The sequence below is a fragment of the Etheostoma cragini genome, chromosome 7, assembly GCF_013103735.1.
Source record: "Etheostoma cragini isolate CJK2018 chromosome 7, CSU_Ecrag_1.0, whole genome shotgun sequence".
NCBI classification, from domain to species: domain Eukaryota; kingdom Metazoa; phylum Chordata; class Actinopteri; order Perciformes; family Percidae; genus Etheostoma; species Etheostoma cragini.
Genome location: NC_048413.1, coordinates 13493060 through 13520095, shown reverse-complemented (window position 1 = coordinate 13520095; position 27036 = coordinate 13493060). Strand labels below are relative to the sequence as shown.

The 27036-nt window shown below is 39.4% G+C and overlaps 1 protein-coding gene across 1 annotated transcript; it reads left to right on the top strand.

The window, feature by feature from the left end:
• ngfa (nerve growth factor a (beta polypeptide)) lies at positions 1–25699 on the top strand. The gene is made up of 3 exons (XM_034876788.1): positions 1–172; positions 22653–22760; positions 24391–25699. The coding sequence occupies exon 3, from the start codon at positions 24402–24404 to the stop codon at positions 25278–25280; it is 879 nt and encodes a 292-aa protein (XP_034732679.1). The 5' UTR covers positions 1–172; positions 22653–22760; positions 24391–24401; the 3' UTR covers positions 25281–25699.
• The last annotated feature ends 1337 nt before the right edge of the window (positions 25700–27036 follow it).

Genomic DNA, 27036 nt, shown 5'->3' with positions numbered 1-27036 from the left:
GTGGGAGGGAGACAGACAGAATTGGATGGCCTGAGACCTCAACTCACAGCTTTAAAAGCAGAAGCGGGATTTGGAGACTGGGATAATTGCGCCTGGCCTGGAGAGAGTGAGGTGGAATATAGCAGAGCTAATCTGGAAGTTTCACGCCTTGGGAAGACCAGAGAACAGGGTGGTGAGTTTTACCTTTTTTTTTAAGACCCTAATTAAACATGGTGTTAATGTGTTGGGTGTGTGTGCATAGAAGACAAAGAAATATAGAGGCTGAAGAGAAAAGAGTCTCTCTCAGAAGTTTTCTTCATACCTGTCATTAAGCGGAAGTGGAGATTGAGCTCAGCAGCAGCCAGTTAAGTCCTCTGTTGGGGGGAGAACATTCTGGCTGCCTACCACACAGACAGTTTAGTTGGGTGATAAATATTAAGTTTCAACAGGTTCAACACAACCAGGTATATACAGTTGGAGAGAGGGAATGGAAGAGGAGAGGGTGTAGAGAGAAGGAGAGAATAGAGGTGAGGATTAGAAAAAAAGGGGTTCTCAAAACTTCAATGGGAACCAGTTCACTGTTCTGAAAACTCCTGGGACATCAGGTTACCTTCATTCTTTCTTTCCCTCTCTCCACTTTTTGTATCTGTCTCTCTCTCTGCTCATGTTACACAACCCTTAAAAGGACTTGTAGATTCTGATGAGCTCCAATGTCCGACATGAAGTATGTTGCTGAGGTTATCTTTATGTCTGGGTGGGGCCTTGTGCTTGTATTGGTGTACATCTGATCAATGTTTTTTACGCTCCGATTTGTATATTTATGTGTGTATGTGTGTGAGTGCTAAACACAGACCTCATGCCTGCCACTCCTACCAGGGAATTCCTTTCAGCTTTGACAGGGGAGGAATGTCACCGCGGACCAACATTTACATACAGAAACAAACATACACTAAAGGCTACAACAGTACCCCATTAGTGCAGTCATTTGGTCCGCCACATTAGACCAGTTATTTTCATGTAATTTGAATCTGAAGATGTTAAAAGAATGTAGGCGTTATTCCCAAATACAAAAATGCTAAATCATATTATACACACACACACACACACACACACACACACACACACACACACAAACACGCACACACACCTTCTACAGCATTGTGCGTGCCGTACGTCAGTGTTTGGATAAGAAAACGTGACAAAACCTTTTGTGTAGGCTAGCGAGTAAAGCACTCTCAAGTGAAAGATGGCCCGTCCTGTACAAAAATAAATGATCTAAATTGTTTACGAGCAGAGGGGAGTCAACTGTTTTCATCACCTCTCTGTTGGTCCACGGAGGAAGTGGAAAGAGAAAGCTGCAGCAGTCTGGCTATATATCTTACATGTCATCTCAACAGATACTGTACTTTGTCCATGTGGTTAACACGGGATAATTCAGAGCACATTCTCTGTGGTATGTTCAACTTAAATTAAAGTGCATATATCAGTGTAGCCTCCTATTAATCAGCTTTATAAATTGTTCCAGTTGCTTGACTATAAGAAGAAAAAAAAAAGATTAACCAAAAAGGGCTAACATTACATGTTATATTTGTTGGTCTCGTAAAGGCACCGCCTGGCTTTGTATATACACAATTAAACCATCTATGTAGAAAGAGAATGTCCAATCAACATGTTTTACTGTCAATAAGTCACTCGCACAACAGTCATTGGGATGTTACCCCCCCCCCAATAGTTGTAATTGCGTACTGCCTCTGGACAGCACGCACCCAAGAAAGAAAATGACAGAGAGAGGGAGAGTGTGTATGGGTGTGGAGCTGATCAATGTTTTACACTCCCGATTTGTATATTTGTGTGTGTCCATGTGTATGTGTGTGTGAGATAGAGAGCTAGTGTCCATAATGTTTCACTGAGGACACGGTCATATGTCAATTTGGCAGACTTTGCCCAACCCTAATTGCCACTGTTATGTTATTGTTGTGACAATGACACTGACTGATAGTCAGAGAGCAGCCACTGACAACAGACCACACAGAGTACACTGTGTCTACAAGCTGACACAGTAGATCTACCATACATGCCTGGTCTCAAACATATCAACAACTAAGAGAAATTGCACTTTCAAACATCATTTTGCAGGCTAGATAAGTAGGCAGCTTGTCAGCTTTAAACAGGTTAAAATATTTCTGCTGGAATTTTAATAATAATCTGTTGGCTTGTAATCTAGAGTTGAGGTCTGCTGGTTACAATGAGTCTGGGCTCCATTGCTGGCTTGTCTGTCAATCCTGCAGAATGATCCAGAAATTGCAGACTAAAAAGGCATTTCTGATATAGCTTCAGTTGCAATTCCCCCCCCCCCAATTTCATATTTATTTTAACAATAAATATATATTTTCATGATTTTTAATCACAACAAAAGGCTAATTTGTTTTTTTGGTTGTAGTTAAAAATGGAAATAGTCGCCCTTTCTGTATCTGCAAACCCAGAAAAACACCCAATGACATGGTAAAAACAGCTTAAGCCATATAAACTGGTGTGTGTATGGAGGGCAGATGACAGTGCTGTTTTCCCCTACAGACAAAGATGTCTGTGATTATTCATGACCCTATCAGGTTTCCCTTTGAAGCTGAATTACAGCTTTCCCTATGTTAGCACCTGTGTGTGCGCGCGTGTGTGTGTTATTTACTCTTTGTTACTGTTCATATGTATGTTTGTTCTTATGCTTTGGCAACACAGATGTATTTATGTCATGCCAATGAAGCAAACAAATTGAAGAGGAAGAGAGAGAGAGAGACAGAGAGAGACTTACTATGGAATACATATTGAACTAACTGAATAGGACTGAACTAGGAATACATTAGTTTACAGCACAAACAAAATAGTGGGTTAACTTGAACCAGTAACTAATAACCCAACGATAATTTAAAAAATAACAACCCATTAGTATTGGGTAAACCGATACTGCATCAATAGACCTTGTGGTTGTTGTGCTTGTAGCTACTGAGTTTTAGCTGAAACAGCTCCATTCAGTCATGAATGAGGGAAAACAGAGATGGCATACATTTTAAAAACAGATATTACGTTTAGATGATATTTACTTTTAATATTCTTATCAATAAACCTTATTGGCTACAGCCTGAAATGTTTTCCCTCTAGGCTGACTGCTGTAGCCTTTTCGGTGGGGGTGGGGGCGTCTGATACCACCGCACCAAATTCCGTTCTAAACAAAAACTTTTGTTTAGAAAGTTTCTTTAAATATTTTAGTTACTTTCAAAATCCACATGAACCACGCTTCACATTGGCATGAATCTCACTTTTAAAAAGTGGTTCACCTGTTACATCCATACAAGCAATGTTGAATTTAAAATAGCGCTGCCCAATTAATATAACCCCAATCGCTTTTTCATCATGTGCGATTATGTAACCTCCTTGTTGGCTGTCACTGCCCAATGTAGGTCGAGTGCAGATAGGAGTTCCGGATGTGTCACTTTGCGACAAGTAGCCTACAAGATGAACAAGAGAACGAGAGACTTCTGTTTTGTCAATAACTCAGAAAATTAAGACCTCCTTAACAAAGTTTGTTCACTGCTGGCTACAAGCTGGAAATAAAACACAATAAAGGCTGTCACTTGAATGGCTTTTTGATCTAAATGTTGGCCATCAAAATCAGCAATATCATACATGGATAAAAAAAAATTTTGAAATAATTTCAAGCCTCTGGTATTTTTTGTATGAGATTGTATTACTGTTTGGATTTCATAAATTTCAGTATGACATATTATGCTGTAAACTGTTTAAATCTGAGCATGCACGACTCAAATCTGCACATGACTCACATCAGGAAGAGACACTGACTTCAGCCCTCAAACACCTTCACTTGCTTGCCATTTTTGCTCTGACTAATGCCAGATTTATGGTTCTGCGTTTAATCTGTATTAAGCACTACTCTCATAATGGCCACAAAAGAGAACCAGTCAGTCTATAGAGGCAGTAGCGCACGTGTCGTGCATGTCGTTTATGGAGTATCAGAAGTGTAGAGAAGTTCAGAGCATGCAGACTTTAAGAAGAGGCTGTACAAAGAATATTGTTTATAAGCACATATGACTTTTTTTGTTAATAAGAATGTATTTTTCTTATTTATTCTATTTCATTTGTACTGTTTGCAAAGCAAAAATTGCTATTTTGAATATATTTGTTATCCAATTTTGTACAATACAAAGTTATTTAAAAATAACATTTTCCTCCTTGATAATTGTGCAGGCCTAATTTAAAAGGCTGTTTTTTATTTTAATGAAGTCCGGCACAGTGCTCACTCCACAGAAAACACTACACAACATCACTTCCAACCACCTTTACGGAGAACACCGAGGGCAAGAGAGCATCACCGATCTGTTGTAACAGCATACTCTCTAGTCTAGCTCAGCTAAATACACAGAATCCGTCAGGCAATGCGAGACTACCGGTGGGCTAACTTCACTTCACCTGTTCAAGTATAAATAAGACAGTTGTGCTATTCAGTGACTCACGGCAGTTCATGGCCATGCGCAGCTGGAGAATGAACACAGGGGAAATTTGGCATTATTTTTATTTCCGGCCTGGTGGGGTTTCCCAATGGCCTGGCGGCCCGCCATATAAAGGCTTTGTCCCCTACTCATTACGTAGCATCTAGGGATATTGTGCACTTCAATTCTAACATTTTATCTCAGGAGTTCATGACATGTATTTTCATAGGTGTATGGGCATTAATGCATTGATCAATATACTGTAATCCCACCCCATTGTCATTCAGTTGCAAATATTTAATAAATACAAACATAAAAGTTGTACAAATTTCAAGATGAACTTGGATTTAAAGTTTTTGTTTGGTACTCTCCAGTGTGGAGACGTGACATTATGCCATCGACAGACATGCAAATGTAAGAAATTTTAATCACTCAGTTTAAGACAGAAAGAAGAAGATCCACCCCCTAAACACATAAAGGATGAGATGGTTTGGGCTGTAGACTGCAGACTGTTGTTTAGGACACCTGGGAAGGGGAGAGGCTCTGACAGCACACCTGGACTGTCAATTTATGGCTGTGGCTGTTTGACTTAAAGGGCCTAAAATCAACAACACTAACCATCAAAGTGAGACTACTCTAATTTGAATGCTCCTTCAATGTATTTTTTTCAACCTAAACAGAACCCAAGGTATAACACAAACATTGTTGTCCTTGCAACCCCTATTGCACTGTACTGGATTTTGTGTGCTGAAGTGCGTTAATGAGCCTCATTCTCAAATCTGCGCTTAAACCGTGCATACGAACATTAACATTTAAATCCAGGATTCATCAACATTTTCTCACCTGAATTTGTTCATACCTCTGCGAACAAATTTAAAAACAGTCTTAGACCATGCATACGCACAAATGAATGCATTCATGGAGCTAAAGAAATAGACGGGGCCAGTACATTTGTTTCAGTTTACCAGCCATTGGCAGATAGACCAAAAAGTTTCTCATGGACCTTCGTTAGTATTAACAACAGTTTAACCAATGCAGTGTAAAGCAGCGGGATTGTTCCACTAATCACTTGCAGCCCAATACAGACTGTTTTGGTATATGATACAGTAATGATTAGAATTATGTGACGTGTTTTCATAGTTACTGTTAGTTGTTTAAATTATTAATGTCATGGAGGAAGTGTTCTCTAGTACTACACTGTGCCAAACATTTGTTCCAGGCCAAAAGAATGCTTCTCGTTACAAACACACCACCAGACTTAGTTTGACACAAGTACTACTAGTGTTATTGAAAATATCTGGGACAGCGCCAGCTGGCAACAAAAAACTAATTAAGGGTTTGTTTAAACAGAAAAATGATGCCTGATGTCTTATCAGGTCCTAGAACCTTGAGGCAGACTTATTCCAATCTTCTTCCAGTCTTCTCCGAGTTAGACACAGTGGTTAGTGGCCTGTAGCCCCATTAGTGAAAATTACTTTATATGAACACTTGTTCTCAGTTCAAAATCTTGACGATTTAATTTGGAATCAAGGGTTACTTGCTCATAATACACTTTTCTCCAAAATCAACGAGTTAGACAGTACCTTTCCTTCCCTGCCTCTATGTACAGTACCTCCTTGTCATTATAAGTTTCAGCAGCACTAATTCTTACCCAGGTAGCAGCTACCAAGACAAATATCTGTTAAATTTGTTTTTGATCCCAGGTCCATGTTTTTACTAAAAACTTATTTATTTATATTATTTATTCTAAAAGCAATTTAAGTTGCAAATTAGACAAAAATGTGAAATTAGCTTGATTGACAAAGCATCTTTTTCAAACTTGACAGCATTTTTTTGTTTTCTATTATCTTGTGCTAATTTACACTTTAAATCAATGTATTTACAATGAGAACAAAACTCTCGTATCTCTCTGTCTCTGTGAGAAATTGGTAACGTTTGAACATCCAGAACAAAGCATTCCTGTTTGGGGTCAAAATGAGAGGATGATAATTCATGGTTAAAAAAAATAAATGCAGGCCCTATTTTGGTTATCTTTTTGGTCACCGCAGCTGCAGTCTGGCACAGGTCAGTGCACAGACTAGGCTAAGAACATCTGGCGTAAAGTGACCCAGCTGAAATGTTCCGTCTGAAATCAGTGGGAGAGGTCAGAGCCGCGGGGGTTACGTCTGTGTTTGTGGAGGAAAAACGGTTCTGGAGGTCACGACAGGTCAGTAGCCTGACCCATGTGGCACAGGGAGGAGAGTAGAACATACAGAAACGTGACATCACCTCCAGTTACATTCTGCCATAATTCTTGTTGACGTTCGCTTTACAAACAACTTCTCACAATGTTTGGGAGGAAATGTATTCAACAGAAATCAGAGTTAACGTTGTATGACATTTGTAATTTCACTGGATTTAGACAGAATTGTTGTCAGACATAAGCAGATTGTTTCATCCCAGCACCTTTCCCCCCCCATATGAACCTGTTTTTTTTTTTAGCACTGTACAAAATCAAGAACAATACTCTGTGTTTTGACTTGTGTATACATTAAAACTGAATCCAGGACTGCTAATGCAAGTCAGTCTTTGTGTTGATTTCCACAGGTGCTCCATCAAAGGGTTATGTATTCCTGTTTCTGTGTCTGCTCACATGTGCGTGTGTGCAGTTTATACACTTTCAATGTGCGGACACGCCTGCACATTTCACATTAAATGCCTCTATGACTTTCAGTTATTGCTCGCTGTCCTCTCATGCATGTGCACACACAGTAGCTGATAATTCACCAAATTACCAGGGCTGTTCTTACAGCTACAATAACAGTGTTGTGGTCTTAATCTGTTGACTTAGTGCACGTCTGGTTCTTTGAATCATTTCACCACAACCCCTTTTTATGTGTGTGTACATTTGGATTGAAGTGATGACACGTCTTACTCTCGCTTTCCTTCCCCTTTATCCTGATTGGTCGGTTGACTATAGCTTGTCCAGACATGAATCGCTCCTTCGTTGCCAACAACAGAACACTTACTTTTAAAATTTTCATATTCACCCCAGAACCCCATATAAGATGGAATTAGCATTTGCTATCAAATGTTTTGTTATAAATATTTTTCAGCCATCCACTAATCTGTTGTAGCGAGAGCGATCAAGTTTACTCCAAAGAAAAGTAATAGATATAAATAAACTGTAGCAGCATTGGAGAATGGAAGCAAATAAGACACAGAAGTCTTTAAACTTTAACAGCCAGTGAATACTAAATTTTGAAAAACATATCTAAATTGATTTGTCCTAAATTCATCTTAGAAATTTAAATATGAACATTCTTGATTTTCATTTTAAAAACCTGAATTTTGATGATTGTTTTTCTCAAACGGTGACAAATTCAACAAAAAAAAGAAGAAAACTTACAGAATTTCAGATCAAATAGATTCAGGTTGATAAAATTTTAAAGCTAAAATTACAATCGAAAAATGTAAGTTAAATATTAGCACAGTAACGTCCGGCTACCCAGGAACCGACGTCTGGCTTATCAGAGCACGGCCTGTCTGTCATGTGATACAACATACATACATACATACATACATACTTCTGTCGAGCCCTGAGTTTGATTGTACATAAAACACCACCACCTTACCGGAGAACCTTTGTTTACCTGACAGTCATCTTTACAGGTTCAATATCCCTGCAGATTTCTTGGATCACCTGACAAACAGGCCGTGCTCTGATAGGCCAGAGGTCAGTTCAATTGCGTGCAGGCTCAATTGCTTCTCCTATCCTGGGTAGCCTGGATGTTACTGTGTGAATCAATTCAGAAAGTTTCCGAAGTAAAATAATTTCAAAGAGTTAAATTCAGAACAAATAGAATTCAGATACATGTTTTTTAAAATAAAATATTTTAACATTAAGTACTCAGTGGCTGTTAAAGTTCAAAGACCTACTGTACGTTTCTTATCTGCTTCCATATTGAAGGTTTGTACATGTGTACCAGCAATGTGCATGTGTGTACGTGTATATGTACACGCTTGTTTGTGTTGGATACTCATCACACACAGACACACACAGACACAGACACACACACACACACACACACACACACACCTTAGCCCCAAGGATACAAGTGAAGCAACTTATTATGCACGTATTTGGATTATGCCGATTTGGTAATGTGCGGAATGCAGGAGAACGAGCCATTTGCTAGTCATAACAGATTGGTCTCCAACACAATGAGAAGAAATTAATAAGGCGTCATTCTTTTTAGTCAGACTGGATCCCAAAAACAACAAAAGCGCAAAGCCTCTTTACAAGCCGTTTTCTCCACCTCTGTCTTCAAACAACCTTGTTTTATCTGTCATCAAGTTTTGTTAAGTTTTTAAGTCAAAACTCAAGGATTAATGGTGAATCATGAGGAGTTTTGGGGAGAATGACGCTGTTGAAGCCATTTCTCTCTGCTGGATTCTTTGTTAAGCCCATGCATCAAACTCCAAATATGAATTAATCCAAAACTCTGCTGCAGGTCACATACGCACACACACAAACACACATGCAGACATGCTGGAAAAGTAGCCACTCTCTTACCATAACTCTACTTGCACACTGAACATGGCAGGCTGCTAACAGACAGAGGATGGGCCTGGGAGGTCCCACGCAGACAGGTGGTTGACATCAGCTAGAGAGGGAGAGAGGGGGAGGGAGGAGAGGGAGATTTGGACTGTGGGAGATAGGAAGGCAGAGAGACACTAAAGCAGAGAGAGTGAGAGATGACAGAATGATGTGCAGACCACACAGAATAGAGAATGGCCAAGTAGTGAAAGATTTTTCTCAAAGAAAAGCTGGGAGTGACGACAATATCACATTTTTACACTCTTCAGAGGATTTAGTACAGTCCTGTGACATCTATGAGAGTACAACAAAGAGGGTTGAGTCTGTTTTGTATGATATAAAGAACACAAGGAATACTTTGTGTTTTTTTTATTGAGGTTCATGCTTTAGTTTCAATCTGAAATGTCGATTGAGAGCACCTGACTTGAGACAAGAGATGTGAAGTTAATTATTTACCTTTTGTTTTTGATGTTGCATACAGTAAAGTGCTAACATGCTCATAATGTGAGCTGGTCAAAATGTCAGCGCATTGAGATATGTTGGGTTAGAATGTGTTAAGAACCTTTCAAGAGGGGGCAATCATGGTACAAGTATTCTTTAGAGAGAAACTTTTTGAATTTATTACCTCAACACAATGTCTCCAAATGGCTTGAATGAAAAATTTGATAGCCTTTTCTGTAATGTCCTTTCATGTGATATTATGTGTGGGATTGGTCTTATGTGACAAACTGTGTCAATGTGGGATAATGAAGTACATAATGTTATTTTGTAAGTTGGGGTTTTCGCAATTTTTTTCCTCCAAATTTTCTTCCTTGCATGCATATTGTGTAAATATTGTAAAGGCCCATCGAGGCATGTGTAATTAGTTTTAACGAGCTGAGCTGACACATGATCAGCTGACCACGTCTGTGCCCAATGTCCGCTTGAGCCACTTATCTAAGATTCTTTTCGCACTTTACATTTGTTGGGTCTAAACTCAGACTCCTAGTTTCTCACTTACACTGTCATTTAATTAATCTTTGAATAGACCCAGGAAAGACATCAAGAAAACAGACTTGACACATGTAACATGTAACAAGTCTGCAAAAGTTTGCAGCTTGTTGCATGCTAGGTTAGACACGTTGTTTGGTCTGTGACCGGAGCGTGACCCAGAAAGCAGTATGGTTACCAAAACACACATTATAACTGGTTTCACAATAGTTTGCTTCACTCGCTATAAGATTTATAGAACATTCTTTATGTATGAATAGCTAAAACATTCTTTATGCAAGCATGGCTTCTACAACATTAATTACATGGTACAAGTGGGGTAACAGTGATAATAAAGAAGTAATATACAGGGAATAACTTGTAATTACCAAAGTAATAACCAGGTAATACATCACAGTAATAAGATGTAATGCTTGAGTAATAAGGTGATAAGAAAGTGACATGTAATAACATGCAATTACCAAGGTAATAACTAGGAATGTGTTCAATGATAACCGTATGTTTATCTGGGTAGTGGTAATACAGTTATATAAATATTGTAATAACATGTTAATAATGGGGTAATATATGTTGACCTTTTTACAGTATTAAAGGCTGCTTTCAACGTAATACCTTCCGAGTCAGATAAAACTTCTTGGAATTTAAAATTGTAATTATATTATAATGCTGAAATGTATTCACCCTTTATATTCCAAATATTTCCCTTTTGTTTCAAGGTAATACTTTACACATTGTTGGAACTTGTGACTTATTACCTAAAAACACATCTGGTATTTTCTGTGTAATAACCATGAATTAGTGGCAAAAAATCCAAAACTACCGGTTTCTATTTAATTACATTGTCATTTTAGAATGACAGCAGTGCAGAGATTACCTGGAAATGCTTCTGGTAGTTTCTAGGTAATCTCTTGACCTCTGTTATTCTAAAATTACCATGAAGTGTGTCTTCTCCTGCATGCATGTAACCCTGTGCAATCAGACAAGCAGCTAAACACATTCCACCATCGAGCACTGGAGACTAGGACCATCGTAACTCAGTTTATTTGACTTACAAAAAGGGTGAAACTGAGATTTGAAGCAATATGACCAGTTACTTAGACATTAATGAGTCACAGACATTGTACAATGATAATTATAAAAACAACATAACTACACAATACTTCAATGCGGTAGTACACACACACACACACACACACACACACACACACACACACACACACACACACACACACACACACACACACACACACACACACACACACACACACACAGGTAGCTAACATGTAAGATGAAATAAAGGAAATACGTAATGTATTTTTATACAGTGTCCTATATTGTTTAAATGAACTAAAATACACTTAAATGTGTCACAAACCCAATAGTGGCAAACTAGCTTACTGAAGCATACCATCAGTCTAACATGAGCTATCAATCATCATCAAAAATATACATATTGCACATCAAACTTTCTGACAATAATTAACAGATATCAGAACAGTATGTCAGCATCTATATCACACACCGAGAATGCTAACAAAAGGCATGTAACATGGAAGATTGAAGCGGATAGTGGAGGAAGAAAAAAAACGAGGCAATGAATAAAATTACAACCTCAGTTTGAAGCATCCAACTCGGACTGAAGGATTGTAAAAGATAAACTCGCAGATGGAGAGTTGGGCCGTTCCGGCATGCACGAGAGACTGAATGAAACCGAGCACGTATACGGAAAGCTCTCCAGAAAGAAAACAAAGAACTGAGAGACAAATCTGAAAAGCTGGAGAGTCACAGCCGAAGATTTAACCTCTGACTATTTGGCCTCGACAAAGATTCGGAAAAAGGAAAACCCACCGAATTCCTGGAGTCCTTCTTCAATGAGGTATTTAAAAAGATAAGAAAAACATGTATCTGAATTTATTTGTTCTAAGCTATTCTTTTTACATATCTTACACCATTATTATCATTCTTATTACTATATTAATAAAACTATATTACCAGTATTACACCTTATTACTGTGATGTATTACCAGTCATAACTTTGGTAATTACAAGTTATTACCTATATATTACCTCTGTAATTCCGCACTGTTACCTCACTATTACCATCTTATTACCGTGGTGGAATGTAAAGTGCAACCGATTTTTCCGCCAGATATTGTGATTACGATTTGCAATTTAAAATTTCTAATATAATGTTAAAGTAATGAAAAGTAAATGAGGAATCCACTACAAATAGGACATGTCTGTTTACAACCTGCGATATGTAACATTATTCCAACAGGTATATTGTTAAAAAACTGTAAATAAATTAAGTAATAAAACATGTTAAACCAAATGTTAAACATTCAACTAAATATTCACATTCAAAATCAATCGTAGTCTTCACAACTAGATAATCACATTCTTCAAATTGCGATTATGATTGGAAAATAATCATTCAGCCCTATATTCACTCATGAGAAACTAAACAGAGGCCAATGGGAATGTCATGAGTTTTTTGCAGGCGTTTGGTCGTAAATTAAAGTATTGGTAGTTAGATGTTCCATAAATAGACAAACTTTGATGGCAATCCGACCAATGTGTGTTGAGATATTCTAGTCTCAACCAATCAACAGCGAAACACTGCTATGCATTGACCTATGCTACTAGAAGGGCTAAAATACAAATACCTATAGTAGGATTTGAGGTTACTGCAAAGAGTATGTCAGTTATGCCTAATGGCTCTTTAAGGCCACATTGCAGCAGCATGCCGTCATGCAAGTGACATTACCAATTTTACATCAGTATCCTGGAGTGAGATACCTAATCTCTACATGCTTCAGACGTGCCGCCCTTGCTGGTTGACACTCGCCCCAAACAACCAGGCCAAAAGAAAATGTAATTAAGTTTAACAAATCAATTCCATGTTACACATTTTCAAAACAAAAAGGCAAAGCTCAATGTTAGCCTGCAGCCAGAGCACTTTCACTGCCTCTCAAATACGGTCTACACTTTTTTCCTCATTAATTAGCTCTCTTCCCAAACTACCCTTAAGATGTTAAGAATATTTACATGCTTATTGTGTAGCCAAACTTTCATTAAAAAAACACCATACATGCATATGTCTGATGCAACATATACCCAACTTGCGTCTTTGGGCCAACACCCATGCTCATGGCATCAGATGTGCAACACAATTGGGGCGTAATGGAAAAACTTGGGTGTCTGAGTGAGCGCATCTGTCCATTTACGCCCACGTTTCCTACCTTTATGTTCCGTACCAAATTGTAACCCACCTGTGTGACTCATTCACAAAATCGCTTTGTTTTACTGTTTTGACAGCATGCAGTCAAAGCGTCACGTGCAACTCTATATGCTCGATTTAATCAAGGGTATAAGCTGGAAAGGACGCATTTAAAAGCACAGGTATCAGATTGTAAGTGGGGTAAAGTCAAACTCTAGATGAACTGAATGACTCATTCAAACTTTAATCAGAGATCTTTATCAGAAACACGACTGAGATTAATTTCACCTCATCAGTGTTAGCGATTTCAAATCACATACATGCTAATATAGTTGTATTCTCCAGGAGGATGAGTATCAATATGAGCAAAGCTTGCAAAATGTAGGTGCTTTGAAGTTCTTCTTCCCTAGGAGTAAATAAGAAACATGAGCTACAATACATCTGAGACAGTTTGTCGTCTGTCTGCTGATAAAGGGAAGAAAGGGAAAGAAGAAGAAAGGGGAGACATGTTATTTTCGGTTAAAGCTATTGGGAGGAAAGACAACAATGAAACATGAAAAATGTGTTTTTTTACTCCTCAACTCTTTAACTCCCTGTAGCCTGAATTCCACCCTTCTTCCCTGTCCTTGAACTCCTTTGTCTCAATTTCTGCTCCCCTTCAACCTTGTACTTCCTTGTTCTGCATCTTTGTAACACATGCTTCTTTATTTGCCAAATTCCCAAGACATCTCATTGCCCATCTGCACCCCGCCCTACATTACTTGTTGCCGCTCCCCATCCCTTGATGTCTCTGATTCCTTCTTCTCCATCCCTCGGCCTACGTGCCTCTAGCCCTCCTCCTCACAGTGCTCCACTGTGGGATGTTAGATTCTCACCAGGAAATGGGGAGTTATAACCGTGGCCATGCCAAAAGATTAACCACTTGTCATGAGAAGATTGTTGAATGTCAAGGTCATTAAAACTAGGGGTCTGGAAAACATGTTAATCATTGTGTTTCTGTCCTCAAGGCCTGGGGGACTGGCCTCCTACGTCTGCTGGTCCAGTGCAAGGAGAGGCTGGGTTGACTGGGGATGGGCCCGGTTATAGAGGGGGAACAAAGAGGGAGAGAAGACCTTTCACTTGTACAGCCACAGTGCTCTGGCTGCAATTTCACTTTATTGCCAAAGAAACCTCATGCCTGGAGTTCTGCTGGGGTCCAAGACAGCAGCCAGGACTTCACAAGAACATGAAAAAAAAATTTAAAAAAACATTCAGGGCTGTAGTCAGCCTTGTCAGGTCCAAGACCAGGTCCAAGACCAGGACTAGTCGAGAACAAGTCCAAAGAGGTTCAAGTCCAAGACAAGACCAGGTTCAGAGGTTAGAGTCAGAGTCCTGACCAAAACACTTAAAAAAAATAAAAGATTCCTCTTCAAGACCACTTACTAGATCATTATTTGTGATGTGAGAGACAATATGTGTTCTATTTTAGATGATCATTTTGCATTATTATAATTATTATTTCATTGATAACGTTATTGATAAAAAGCAACACTGTGTGCACAAATCAAATCAGGCCATATTATGTTTTACTTTAAGTATACAAATTCACAGAGTCACCTAAAGCTGAATTTTACGTGTTGAGACTTTATTCTGGTGTAACAAGAACATTACGAACTGCCGATTATAAAATGTAACAAATAAGTAAAACAGGTGTCAATAAAAAAAAAAAAAACGAACATGTTCCCAACTTATTAATTGTCTATTTTAAGTACATACAAAGTGCTGGCTGACATTGTGGCTGTGGCCGGTGTGAAATGATTGATGCCTGATGATTAAGGTCTATGACACAGGCAGGTGTGTACCAGGCAACCAACGTCTAGAACTACAGCCCTGATCGCATCGCTAAAAATTAATAATGACGACTGACGAACTTAGCAGACAAAAGGAGCGTAAAATATGCAAAGTTTGCCCTAGCAAGTTAAAAAACATATTGCATAGCCCACTTTCTTATCCAATGCAAAAAAGATGATAATATTGAGTTCAACGGATAGTATAAATTGGTCAAAATTCTTATTGTCAGTTAGCGGTTAAAACAGTCAACAACAGTTATCATGAACATCCCTACTTCAAAAACATTTTTCAATAACAGGCTTTTTTTCCTGGGAATGTGCTAGAAACCACATAAAAAAATAAAAAAAATAAAAAAAACTATGATTTTCCTTATACAAAGAGCTACATTGTTTCAGTTTAAACAAACAGTTTTTTATTTGTTACTCATCCCTTTCTTCCAAATGCAATTACTGCCAAATTTCCCTCTCAGCTAAAATGTTGATTATCTTTGATTCATTTCACAAACACCACAAGGATTCAATCTTTCTATTATGATGAATCACTGTTGGACTTACTATAGGACAATGTGTGACAACATGTACAAGGCTGACATTTTATTCATTTCTTGTCTCTGCTTTGTCTCATGTTTGCCCTTGCAAATAAAAAACAACTTCGGAACAAATATTGTGCCAAGAGCCGACGTGAAAGTTTAACCACATGTAGCACTATGCATAGCAGTAGAATTGCAAAGTCTCGGCTGAAAAGCAGATAAAAAGGGTAAAGAGATACAGTATATGCCACACTTAAAGCCTGCTTTTCCTGGAACTGTTTCAGTATCTTCGACTGGAATGGGAGCCTTGGCACTGTAAAAGTGTGTTTAAGCCTTGCTACATGTGAAGACATTGAGAGTACAATGACTTAAATTCTCATTATTCGGGTTACATCACCCATGTGATGTGGTACAAATTTAGAAGGCATTAACAATCAGATAAAATGCATTTGCACACTTTTTCCATTTTGATTCAATATTTTGACATCTACTTTTCTTGGACAGTGTGCATTAGTGAAAAAGAGTTAAAGTGGAGCCATATGCAGACACCAGTCCAACTATTAAGTATTACTATATAATTATCCCAGTTCCAAGACAACTTCCTTCCACTTCAAATGCCAAGTGAAATCATATTGTGTGGGTTTTTGGCATGTCTTTAGAAAAAGTATTTATTTACAGCTTCTGAAGCAGTAGCCAGTTATTTGTAGCTCACAACACAAAGAAAACAAAAAAACGCATGGACAGGTCTTGGTTTGAGATGGCCAAGTAGGAAATTGAATGGGGATTAGATCTCCAGCAAGACAGTCCACGGATAAGAAAATGGTTTTGTCATTTTCACAAAACACAGAAATAAAAAGAGGATCCACAAGAGCAGTGCTCTGCACCTGCACACACACAAACACTCTTAAAGTGTTGAATGATTTTATTGCTGTTAAACAGCCATTAGTCTAGGAAGTTACCTCTGGATTTTACTTGTGAGAGAAAAGTCGAACATAAGGTCTGATTCCAGAAGCAGAAAGGGAGGACCTGGACGAATGACAGACATACAGAAAAAGAACCAGAGAAAGTCACGAACAGCAGGCTGAAGACGCTGTCTCATTGCCAAAGTCTGCTCCCTTAAGTTTCCACACCTTGGCTCCCTGCTTCTGTGATATTCTCAAGATGCCCTGTACAGACCCACAAGCTTTTGTTTTACCAGATATTTTACACACACAACCACACACAACCACACACACAGAGAGTTATTGAGCTGGAAAACATTTAGTGGATGAGAGAAGTTATGTTCCTGCGTCTCTGTGGCGTCCAGTATCATCCGGCTAAGTTGAAAAAAAGGTCAGTCTTTTGAAAGCTACATGTTTTTACAGAAAGTTTTAAACACATTTACCTGTGTTGTGCACGCCAGGCATATTTCATTGCTGCACCCAGTAAACCCATCAAGCTATTAAAAGCTGATGTCAAAAACCAAACATATGTTCTATTTTTTTCTACAGTTCATACATTTACATTTGTAAATGTTCTTTTCTTCGGCAGATCTTACATTTGTCATTGCTCTGAGGACTCAAGTGCTTTAACAGGTTGTGTATGCCTGTCATTGACTTCCTGTTTCCTGAGGCCAGAGCAGCAGAGTTTACCGTTTGAAGTATCCCTGATGCACAACAGGTGCCTTGGTTCTCAGAGCAAATGTCTTTTAAACAAAAAGCCAGAGGCTGATCTCCTTCAGCTGTACTATTCACATTAAAGCTACAGGCTGATTGAGAAACGTGCCGAACAGTGCCACTAACTAAAATTAATTATTTGCCATGTTTTGATGTAATATAGAACAATTCCTACTATCTTCACCTAAAGTGCCCCTATTATAAAAGAAATCCATTTTTCTGGGATTTGGAGAGTTATTTTGTGTCTCTGGTGCTTCCACTCACATATAAAAACTTGGAAGAAAAAAAAACAAAAAAAACATATGCTGTTTTGAGTGAGATACGGGTTTCTGAATGTCCACTGCCTTCTGTCCCCGGGTGAGCTGGTCAGAATCTGCACGGATGTCTATGTAACTAGCCGAGATGAGAAGGCTAATTGTAGCATGCTAGCTTTTCCTCAATGGCAAAACACTGCTACAACACACACTAGTTCATCATAATATACTTACATGTCCCTGTTCTGGAGGTATTCCACAAGTGCACCTTGGTTTGGAAGAAGTCTTCCAGCTAATCCTGCCTTGTACTGACCAAAGTTGGAGAAACAGTAGTTGTCTGATGTGAACATTACTTAGCTAATGTGCATGTGCGACTCCCAACAAAGATAGTAAAGAAGTGAGATGTGGTCTATCTGTAAAGTGTCTTGAGATAACTCTTGTTATGAATTGATACTATAAATAAAATTGAATTGAATTGAATTGAAAGATCTCTTATAAACCGGCAGGGTAAAAACAGGATCTTCGGCAATGTGCCGTACAACAAATATATGGTGGTTTTTGAAAATTAAACCATGTAAATCTATTCTGGTACAACCTCAAAATACAATTATGAACCTGAAAATGTGCATTATATGGGCGTTTTAAAGCCACACTCACATGCCCCATTCTAAACAATACAGACTTAGTACCGAGTGAAGTTAGCCTTTAATAGTCAGGCTTCCTTGGTTTGACTTTCACAAATTTACAGCAATGTACTTGAGTTTTCAAATTGTCTTCAATTTAAAAAGTGGGAATGTATTAAAATGCTTCACTGTTCACGGGCGTACATCTTCCATTGGTTTAGTTTATATATTATCTTAATGACATAACCACTGACTTTATCAATGAAGTCAGTGTAAAAAGAACAGGTGGCTGTGTAAAATCGAAGCAAGCATAGCATTTTTTTATTTATTTAATTGTGTCTTTTTTAAAACACTGATTTCCTGGATGGATGAATTTCCAAAGTTTATTCTATAGTTACAATTTTCTGACTGTCCAACATGTGCCATATATCCCACATACAAGACTTGAAGTGTTTCCAAGAGTAGCAATTCCTACTTGGAATCGTTTCAAAAATTACGATTCCAGTAGACTAGTTTTTTTATTGGAATCAATTAGAGGATTTTGTTTCAAATACGATTATCTCTTCCCTATTTATTTTGTCCAAGTTTTGGTTTCCAAAGCAGCCAGGTGCTTGTTGTGTTGCAGTTTTGGAGCACAGTAAGCAGCGGCCTAGTGGGGATTTATTTTACATTACAAAAAAAAAAAAAAAAAAATTCCACTTATTTGTGAAAATAGGCAAGTGACCGGTTTCAACTCCACCCCTCAGAGAATCAGAATCGAGAAGAATCGGAACTGAAAGGAATCAGAATCAGTATCGTTAAAATCCAAACGATGCCTCACCCTAGTATTAGGCCTGGCTGACAGCCACTCAAGAACGTTTGGAGAGCGTAACTTTATTGGGGTTTTAACAGACGCTGCATGACATAATTTTGCGTGACAAAAACTATATTTATGGCAATGTCCTGGCTGTTTGCTTAGTTTCACGAGGCAGCTTGTCTAAACTGTGACGAGCAGATTGTCTGCATGGATGGCAAGCTTCTGGAGTTAAAACATTTTAACTCCAGAGTTTAATTTCAATTCAGAAATGTCCCAAAAAAAAAAAAAAAAAAAAAAAAAAAAGTCTTGGTCCTCAAAGACTAATCCTTATAAGTCGCTGCATTTCTCAAGCATTGATTAACGAGCATTAGATACCATTTCTGTAGAGGAAATAAATGTCTTCAATCATTTGGATAAGAGTAAAAGTTAAAAAAAGAAAGAAAAAAGAGCAAGTTGACCTGGCAGTCGTCCTTCTCGATAATTATTTCCAGTGGATGACAGCAGGAGGAACTGCACTAACATTGACTTGATGAGAGACACAGAAACACTGTTTAACTTTCTCTGTTTTCCTCTGCATCACCACGCTCGGTCTCCTTTCTCTCCATCTCTGCAGCTGTCACTCTTTTTCTCACCCTCTCATAACCTGACGCTGTTGTAGTCGCTCCAAGAGAGAGGTGTGTGGTTGTTTGAGAGATGTGTTGACATGCCGCTCTTGCACATCTTTTAACAAGGACTTGTACCTAATGACTAATGCATCACACGGATAGGAAGGAAGCCCTGCTAAATGTAAACTAACCTCGGATTAATGGTGGGCATTGCTCTCCTAAACTGCTTATGTTTTGGCCCACATGCCTTGTTCTCATTGTATCACAGTCAACACACTGTACTGTAACCACAACTTGGCAGCTTAGATACCTCAGCTCAGCAAGTGAGCATCTTGTGGAACAGCACACTAAATGAAAATGTGTTACTGGCTAACACTGCATAATCAGTACATGAAAATGTGTGGCTGGGCTCCACTGCCTGGGGATAAGTAATTAGTCTCTGTCTGAAGTGTTTTCCTCTCATCCCACCCAAGATTGGTTTTCCAGGTCGCAAACTAGCAGCTGCATGACTTATCTTTTCACATACTTCAAGCAAGTTTTGCAATCTTGTTTACCAGGCAGTGCCATGTGATGCCTCAAACACTCATGCCAGTGTAGCATTTGAAGGTGATGGATGACTCAACAGAGGTGGTCTTTATTTACAGTTTGGCAAAGCTGGGGAATTAGCCTATTGTGAGAAAGGGAACCTCATTAGAGCCGTTTTTACAAGGTCTGTTCTCATAAACATCGTCCTTGGTGCAAACTGTACTAGACATGAATCATAAAAGGAAATCCAACAACCGCTTTGTTTATACCAGTGTGTATTAATACAGTATGTTGAGTGTCTGGAAATATGAACCATATTTTGTCTATCATTAACAATTTTGGGATTCCTTTGTCATTATTTGGTTAGAACGTGAGAAGGACTGTCTCCGACAAGCTCCCTTATTCTTCAGGGCATCTCCCATGTGTGTGTGATTTTTCCTGCCTGGATACAAAAGAGGAAACCGATTTACTGTCCTGTGCACGTCAAAGTGCAGGGAACCTCTCACAGAACTCTAAAACCTCTTGTTTTATCAGTACCATATGGATTGCCTCCCCCCCACAGTTTGATATAGGATGTGCGCTTGCATGTCAAATCCATTGGACCATTTGATCTAACATTTTCTATTCCAGGCCCAGTCACTCTGCAAATGTGGCTGAAATATATAGCTTTCCCGTAATTCTAAAACACAATTACAGGAGCAGAAACCGTATAACCATAGCACAAACAAACAGCACTGGGAGCACGTCCAAACTCCATTCAACGCACACTGCTGCGTTGAATAGACTTTGTGTCGCGGTGCATGTGTGCGTTTGTTTGTTATTTTAAATCCAGTTTTTTTGTAAGGGGGTTGGAGGGATAGACAGCCGGATTCTGATCCAGTGCTGAAGTAATCCCAAAAGTCAGAGGTGCTCTCCAAACCGCTTTGACCCCTACGCTCCTGCGCTGCAGTGTTTACGCTGGCTCCACTGGCATTAAACACAAGCCACATATTTTTAACATTAGGATCCTCCAGGCTCACCCTGGGCCATGTAAATAGTGAGCTGCCCGTCAGCCGGGATCAATCAACTCACTCCCTGTTTGGACCAGATCCGTATGTGTGTGAGTGTGTAGGCGTGCGTGTATGTGATTGTTTGATGCCAAAAGATATCACCAATAGTTCTCAAACGATAGCTCTCTCCATCTCCAAAGACTGCTTGAATGTTTTGCAGTTGCAATGGTAAACTTACTCTTTAGCAGTGGTTTAATCAAGTACAATAAATACCCAAATGTAAACCTATTACAAAGTCCGACATTGAAATATTTTACACAAATAAAAGTGCATAAGGTTAATCTGCAAAAGGTAAAAGTACTCATTATGTAGAACGGCTACTTTTAGTCAATTATAACATTATACAATTAGATTATTATGACAGATTAATAAGCAGCATGTAATGTGCCAGTTTGAGGCTAATGCTTTATATGCGTTAGGGTGACAATGAATCATATTTCAAAACTCACCGGATGATGATTTGTACAAAAACCTAACCAATGTGAAAAGCTGAACGATGTAGTTAAAATGTGGTGGAGTAAAAGGTAGTGTAGTGGAAAATAAGTATACACTGGCATTAAATAGAAATGCTTAAGTCTCTTAAAATACAGTACTTTAGTGTACATTACAATAGTTACCACTGCCATACAGACAAAGTAAAGAAAACATGGTTCAAAGAAAAGAAATCTCAAGGACTTAAGCATACTTAGCTTGGGGGGAAAATACCTAAAAAGGTATTTGAGATGCTGAAAGTCTCTCATGCATCCAAGTTGCCATCTTCAATGGGAACTGGGCCAGTTACATTTCTCAGCTGCCTGACCGTTGTTTTTGAATTCTGGTCTATGCAGGCAACAGTGTCCTCTTCTGGTTATTTGCTACACTGAGGATTCCAATGAAAGTAATTCAGAAGACTGGTGTCCCACAAAAGATAAAAATTAAAAAAATGTTTTTGCCAAAATGACCATTAAGCATATCCAGCCAGGATGCTCTGCCACTCACAACCATGTTGTACAATTACACAGGTGGAGCTAAACATTTACAACCTTGTCCAATGTACCAGCAGGTGAAAGAGAAGTCACAAATAGTATTGTCGCAATCTATTGATAACAACAATCTGTAATGCATTCCTACATGCACATGTAAGTCAAAGAAAGACACTATTTTATGTTATTTATGTACGTAAAACATCTAATGAGGTGTGAAATGCCAAACATTCCAATGTATGGAAAGTCTAAACTCAGAGTTGAACATGATGAACGTGTGTGTGTGTACACTTTGCATAGATAAGGTCAGATAATGTTAAATTGTGTATGTGTGGAAAAGTGGCGATTGTCAGGGAAGAGAGTTCTTACTAGCACTATTTTACCACTTCTTGTTGAAGCTGAACGGTATGTCAGTGTGGAAGAAGAAAGATCTACAAGTCCAATGTGCAATCTTAATAGAAAATTAGTTCTCTTTCATTTGGTTTTCTCTTCATGTGAAATGCTGATATGTAAATCCATGAAATTAAGCATTTGGTCTGTATGCATGTGTGTTGCAGAGCTGCGGTTCAGGGAGTCCAGCTGGCAGGCATGAGGGGGCCGGCCTGCACTGGAGTCTGGCTCTAGAGTCCACAGGAGCTCCCACTTCAACTGGACACATTCCACAGGTACCATAAACACTGACCACAGCAACAAAACAAGACATGTTCAAGGACCAGAGATGTTCCTGTGATGCTGGAAATGGAGGAAACATGTTTCTAAACCAAAGTAGGCCTACTAACTCAAATAACTTTGAAGTGACAGAAAAGGATCGGCTCTGTGATGGGGCATTCAAAGAAACTGTGATAGTGACAAGATTCTGCTGAAACCTAATAAAGTTAGTAAAGTATTCTCCACTGATGAGCAAAATAGCATGCATTAAGTAATATAAAACAGTAATGAACAACTCCAAACCACCAGGGGAGAATGTAACCAAAACCAGTTCAACCCATACAAGAATATTGAAATTTGGACATTAGCAACGAGGCAAAACACTCACAATACCAAAGCAAATAAAAACACATGAAGTGCAAGTGAATACTGAACATTTCAATCAAAATACAGATTCAGCAGCATGACAAACCGAGCAGCCAGCAGCACAACATCAATTGCAAGCATGCATAATTGGCATTTATGGCCAATAATTAACTCATTAGTCGCACATTGACTCTTAAAAACATCAACAGCACAGCAGCCAAGTTCAACAAAGCCAACATCAACATTGCAGCCAAAGTTAACCAAACATAGCGTATAGGCCTACTGAGCCATCCCATGCAATGTCACTGTTAACGATTGGATGCACAAGCAACACAGCAGCAGGTACTTAGCTTGGACGCCGGCATGATGGCGAGTCGAAATTCGACGAAGAGTCCCCTGACAGAGCGGAGTCGGTCCGACAGAAAGCACAGGTAAACCTCTGTCCTGGATCTAAACGACATCTGACGACTGATTGACAACCGGTTGACCCCCACGGACAGCAGAAGACACGGCGTTTGGCGATACTTTTTTTCCTTAATTAAGAAACCCAAAACGAGAAGCAGGACTGTGTCTGGCCATAAAAGTAACCAGGAGACATGTTAAAATGCCCGCGCTTAACACCTGCATGAATATGATTGGACGTTATTGGTAGACTGTGTGAACGAACCAATTACTGGGAAGCATACTGCAAACACCTGATGCCAGTCATCCAATAAAAATGCGACTTCGGTGATCTGCCTGAACTAATGCGATGCCAGTCGATTATTCCGTCGATAATTTTGTCAATTAATAGATGAGTTGGTTTTTTTGTCTATAAAATGCCAGAAAATTTGTGAAAGATGTCAATCAGTTTTTCTAAAGCGCAAGATGATGTTCTCAAATGTCTTGTTTTCAAAACTTAAGGATATTCAGTTTACTGTCAGAGGAGTAAAGAAACTAGATAACAGACAATTTATAACTTTTTTAATTAAAAATGACTCAAACCGATTTATCCTTTATCAAATTAAGTGGCAATTAATTTATTAGTTGACAAATAATTAATTGATCTTCTACATTAAGTAATGATAACTGGCTATCTCGGGATTTCAGAGCACTAAAAATGCCATCAAATTGCTTATTTTGTAAAGAAAAGAAAAAAAATCCAAAATAAAAAGAAAACTCACATTTGAGAAACTGGATTGAGTTTTTTATAAAATGTTTTGTGTTGTTACTCTTATCTCTTTCAATAGAAGCATGACATATTAAACATGATATCTGAACTTTTGTTTGTGCTCGGATCAGGACGTGTGCCCATGAGGTCGTCACCACTGGTCCTGCTCCTCCTGATCGGCGTCCAGGCTGTACTGAACATGGGAGGTGGATTGGCTCGGTGCGCCGGGGCAGCCAACCACAAAGTAGGACAGCAGCCGGCAGCCAATCACAGAGCAGGACAGCAACAGACAGCAGCGGGGGACCACCATTGTTCACATGACCATCACAGGACCAGCCACGACAGGACCAAGAGGCCCCATCGGGCACCTTCACACACCCAGGATAAGAGCCCTGTCGTTGGGCACTCTATGTCGGATTCCCCCCCTGACCCCTCCATCCCAGTGGTGGATCCCAAGCTCTTCTCCAAGAGACGTTACCGCTCCTCCCCCCGGGTTGTCTTCAGCGAGGTGGCCCCATCTCATGATAACTTGGAAGGTGAGGGCTATGACATTGAAGGGGTGAGGGGGGTGAGAGTAAGGCGCAGAGCAGGATCGCGCACCATGCACCGAGGAGAGTACTCAGTATGTGACAGCATAAATACCTGGGTGGGCAACCTGACACGAGCAACAGACATAACTGGGAATGAGGTGACAGTGCTGCCCAACGTTACAATCAACAATGTGGTGAAGAAACAGTTCTTCTATGAGACCACCTGCCGTTCCCCTACGCACAGAGGCTCTGGGACTGCAAACGGGGGACGGACAGGGGGACGGGGTGGCAAACAGGGTCCCAGATCAGGCAACTCGGGCTGTCTCGGCATTGACAGTCGCCATTGGAACTCCTACTGCACCAACACACACATATTCGTGAGTGCCCTGACCATCTTCAAGGAACGGACAGCCTGGCGTTTCATCCGCATCAACGCTGCATGTGTGTGTGTTCTCAGCCGGAAGTCTTGGGCGGGACGTCTGGGGCACTGACCGTGGAGGACGACTCCTTAGCATTTAAATAAGAACCAAGCACACACATTTCTAATAAACAGCCACTGCAGCTTTATTGCCAATACTGTAATCCTCTTCCCCACGTCCAAACACACACACACAAACACACACACACACACAAACACACACACACACACACACACACACACAAACACACAGCTTCATCTATCCAACCTCTTGGCCCCTGACCCTACCTCAGTCGGAGAAGTCCTGGTTGTTTTAACTTATAAGGACTGCATGTCATATTTATGGTTTATACAGTCAAATATGAAAATCTATACAGTATGTGTATATATGCTAAATGAATTTAAGCTTTTAATGTTGTTGTTGTTGTTGTTGTTATTATTGTTGTTGTGTTGTTCATGCTGTTATTTATTAAACACCTCAGTACTTGCCTGGTTTCTTGAGTCAGTTTAAAAGAGTGTTGATGTTCACAATTTGGCTTTAAACTTGCTCTTATCAATATTTTCATGTTAATACTTGACGTTGAAATCTGAAACAGTTTGATCATAGTGAGAGATTAACATCCAAGACAAGGTGACATTTTAAGTATCTTTCAGCTCATTATTTCGTTTTGATGTTTTGGTTCAGTCTCACCGCTCTCATCAGTGTTGACCAAATGCAACAGGCAGCTGTTTATGGTGAACAGCTCTGAATAAACCCTCCATGATGTACCTGTACAGTACCAAACAGAAGAGAGAGAGAAAAATAGGTAACAGCTGGTGAACACTGTGGATCATTTAGCAGCTAAAGTATTGGACTTACATTGTCATTGCACAACTCTAAATGAATGGTAATGCTGCTCTGTGTTTGCTCAACATGCTTGCTAACAAGCTCTCCATCAATTTTAGGAGTTTGAAATATGTCACATGTTATGCTTACCGCCCCCAAGTGTCCAGAAGCAATTAATGCAGAATTTTAAAAGATTGCAATGCAAGTTGCCCTCTAAACCCACATGGACCCCGTAAAGGGTCAAAAGGTAAGTCTACGAGGTTGTGAAATAGGATAGGAAATGCAGATTCTGACTCAGAGCTCCTTTTCAAGACAGGTAGACAAGTAATTATATAATATATGGTAATATGATGTATCAATGCACTCACCTCTCTTCATCATTTGGGTTGATTTTGTTTGCATATTCACAAGAAAATGTGAAATATTGAAATTACCAAAAACAAACTGACACTACATGTATGTATGGGAGCCTCAAGGTCTTTGTCACGGTGGATGTCTGGGACAGGTTTAGCAAGCATGTTTCACTCTTGTGGTGAAGTTGAAAACTATACCTGATAAATATTGGTGCCAAATGAACAGGAGAGGAAAATGACTCTCCCCCCCCCCCCCCCCCCCCCCCTCTCTCTCTCTCTCTCTCTCTCTCTCTCTTCTTTGCTCTCTTCTCACACCTCTCTTCACATCATCACCTTCCCCAGGAGCCTATGTGCTCTCACCTTCACCAATACTGCTGCTTCACGATGTTATTCAGAAATGGGTGTGTTGCCAGGGTAACCTCATTGCAAGGCAGCCAGGTTGTTTGATCAAAGGTGAAGTAATACAAGGTGGTAACCAGCATGCAAAGAGAAAAAGATCAATTCTGGCTTTAAAAATTGCAACTACACACTCCTGAGAGGAGACAAGGACTCTGGGAAGCATTTTAAATAATACATCGTAACTTTTATAGTTTACAAATTGGTTCCAGGTCAAGTTGGCAAACACAGACGTAGCTGGTATATGTAAATGA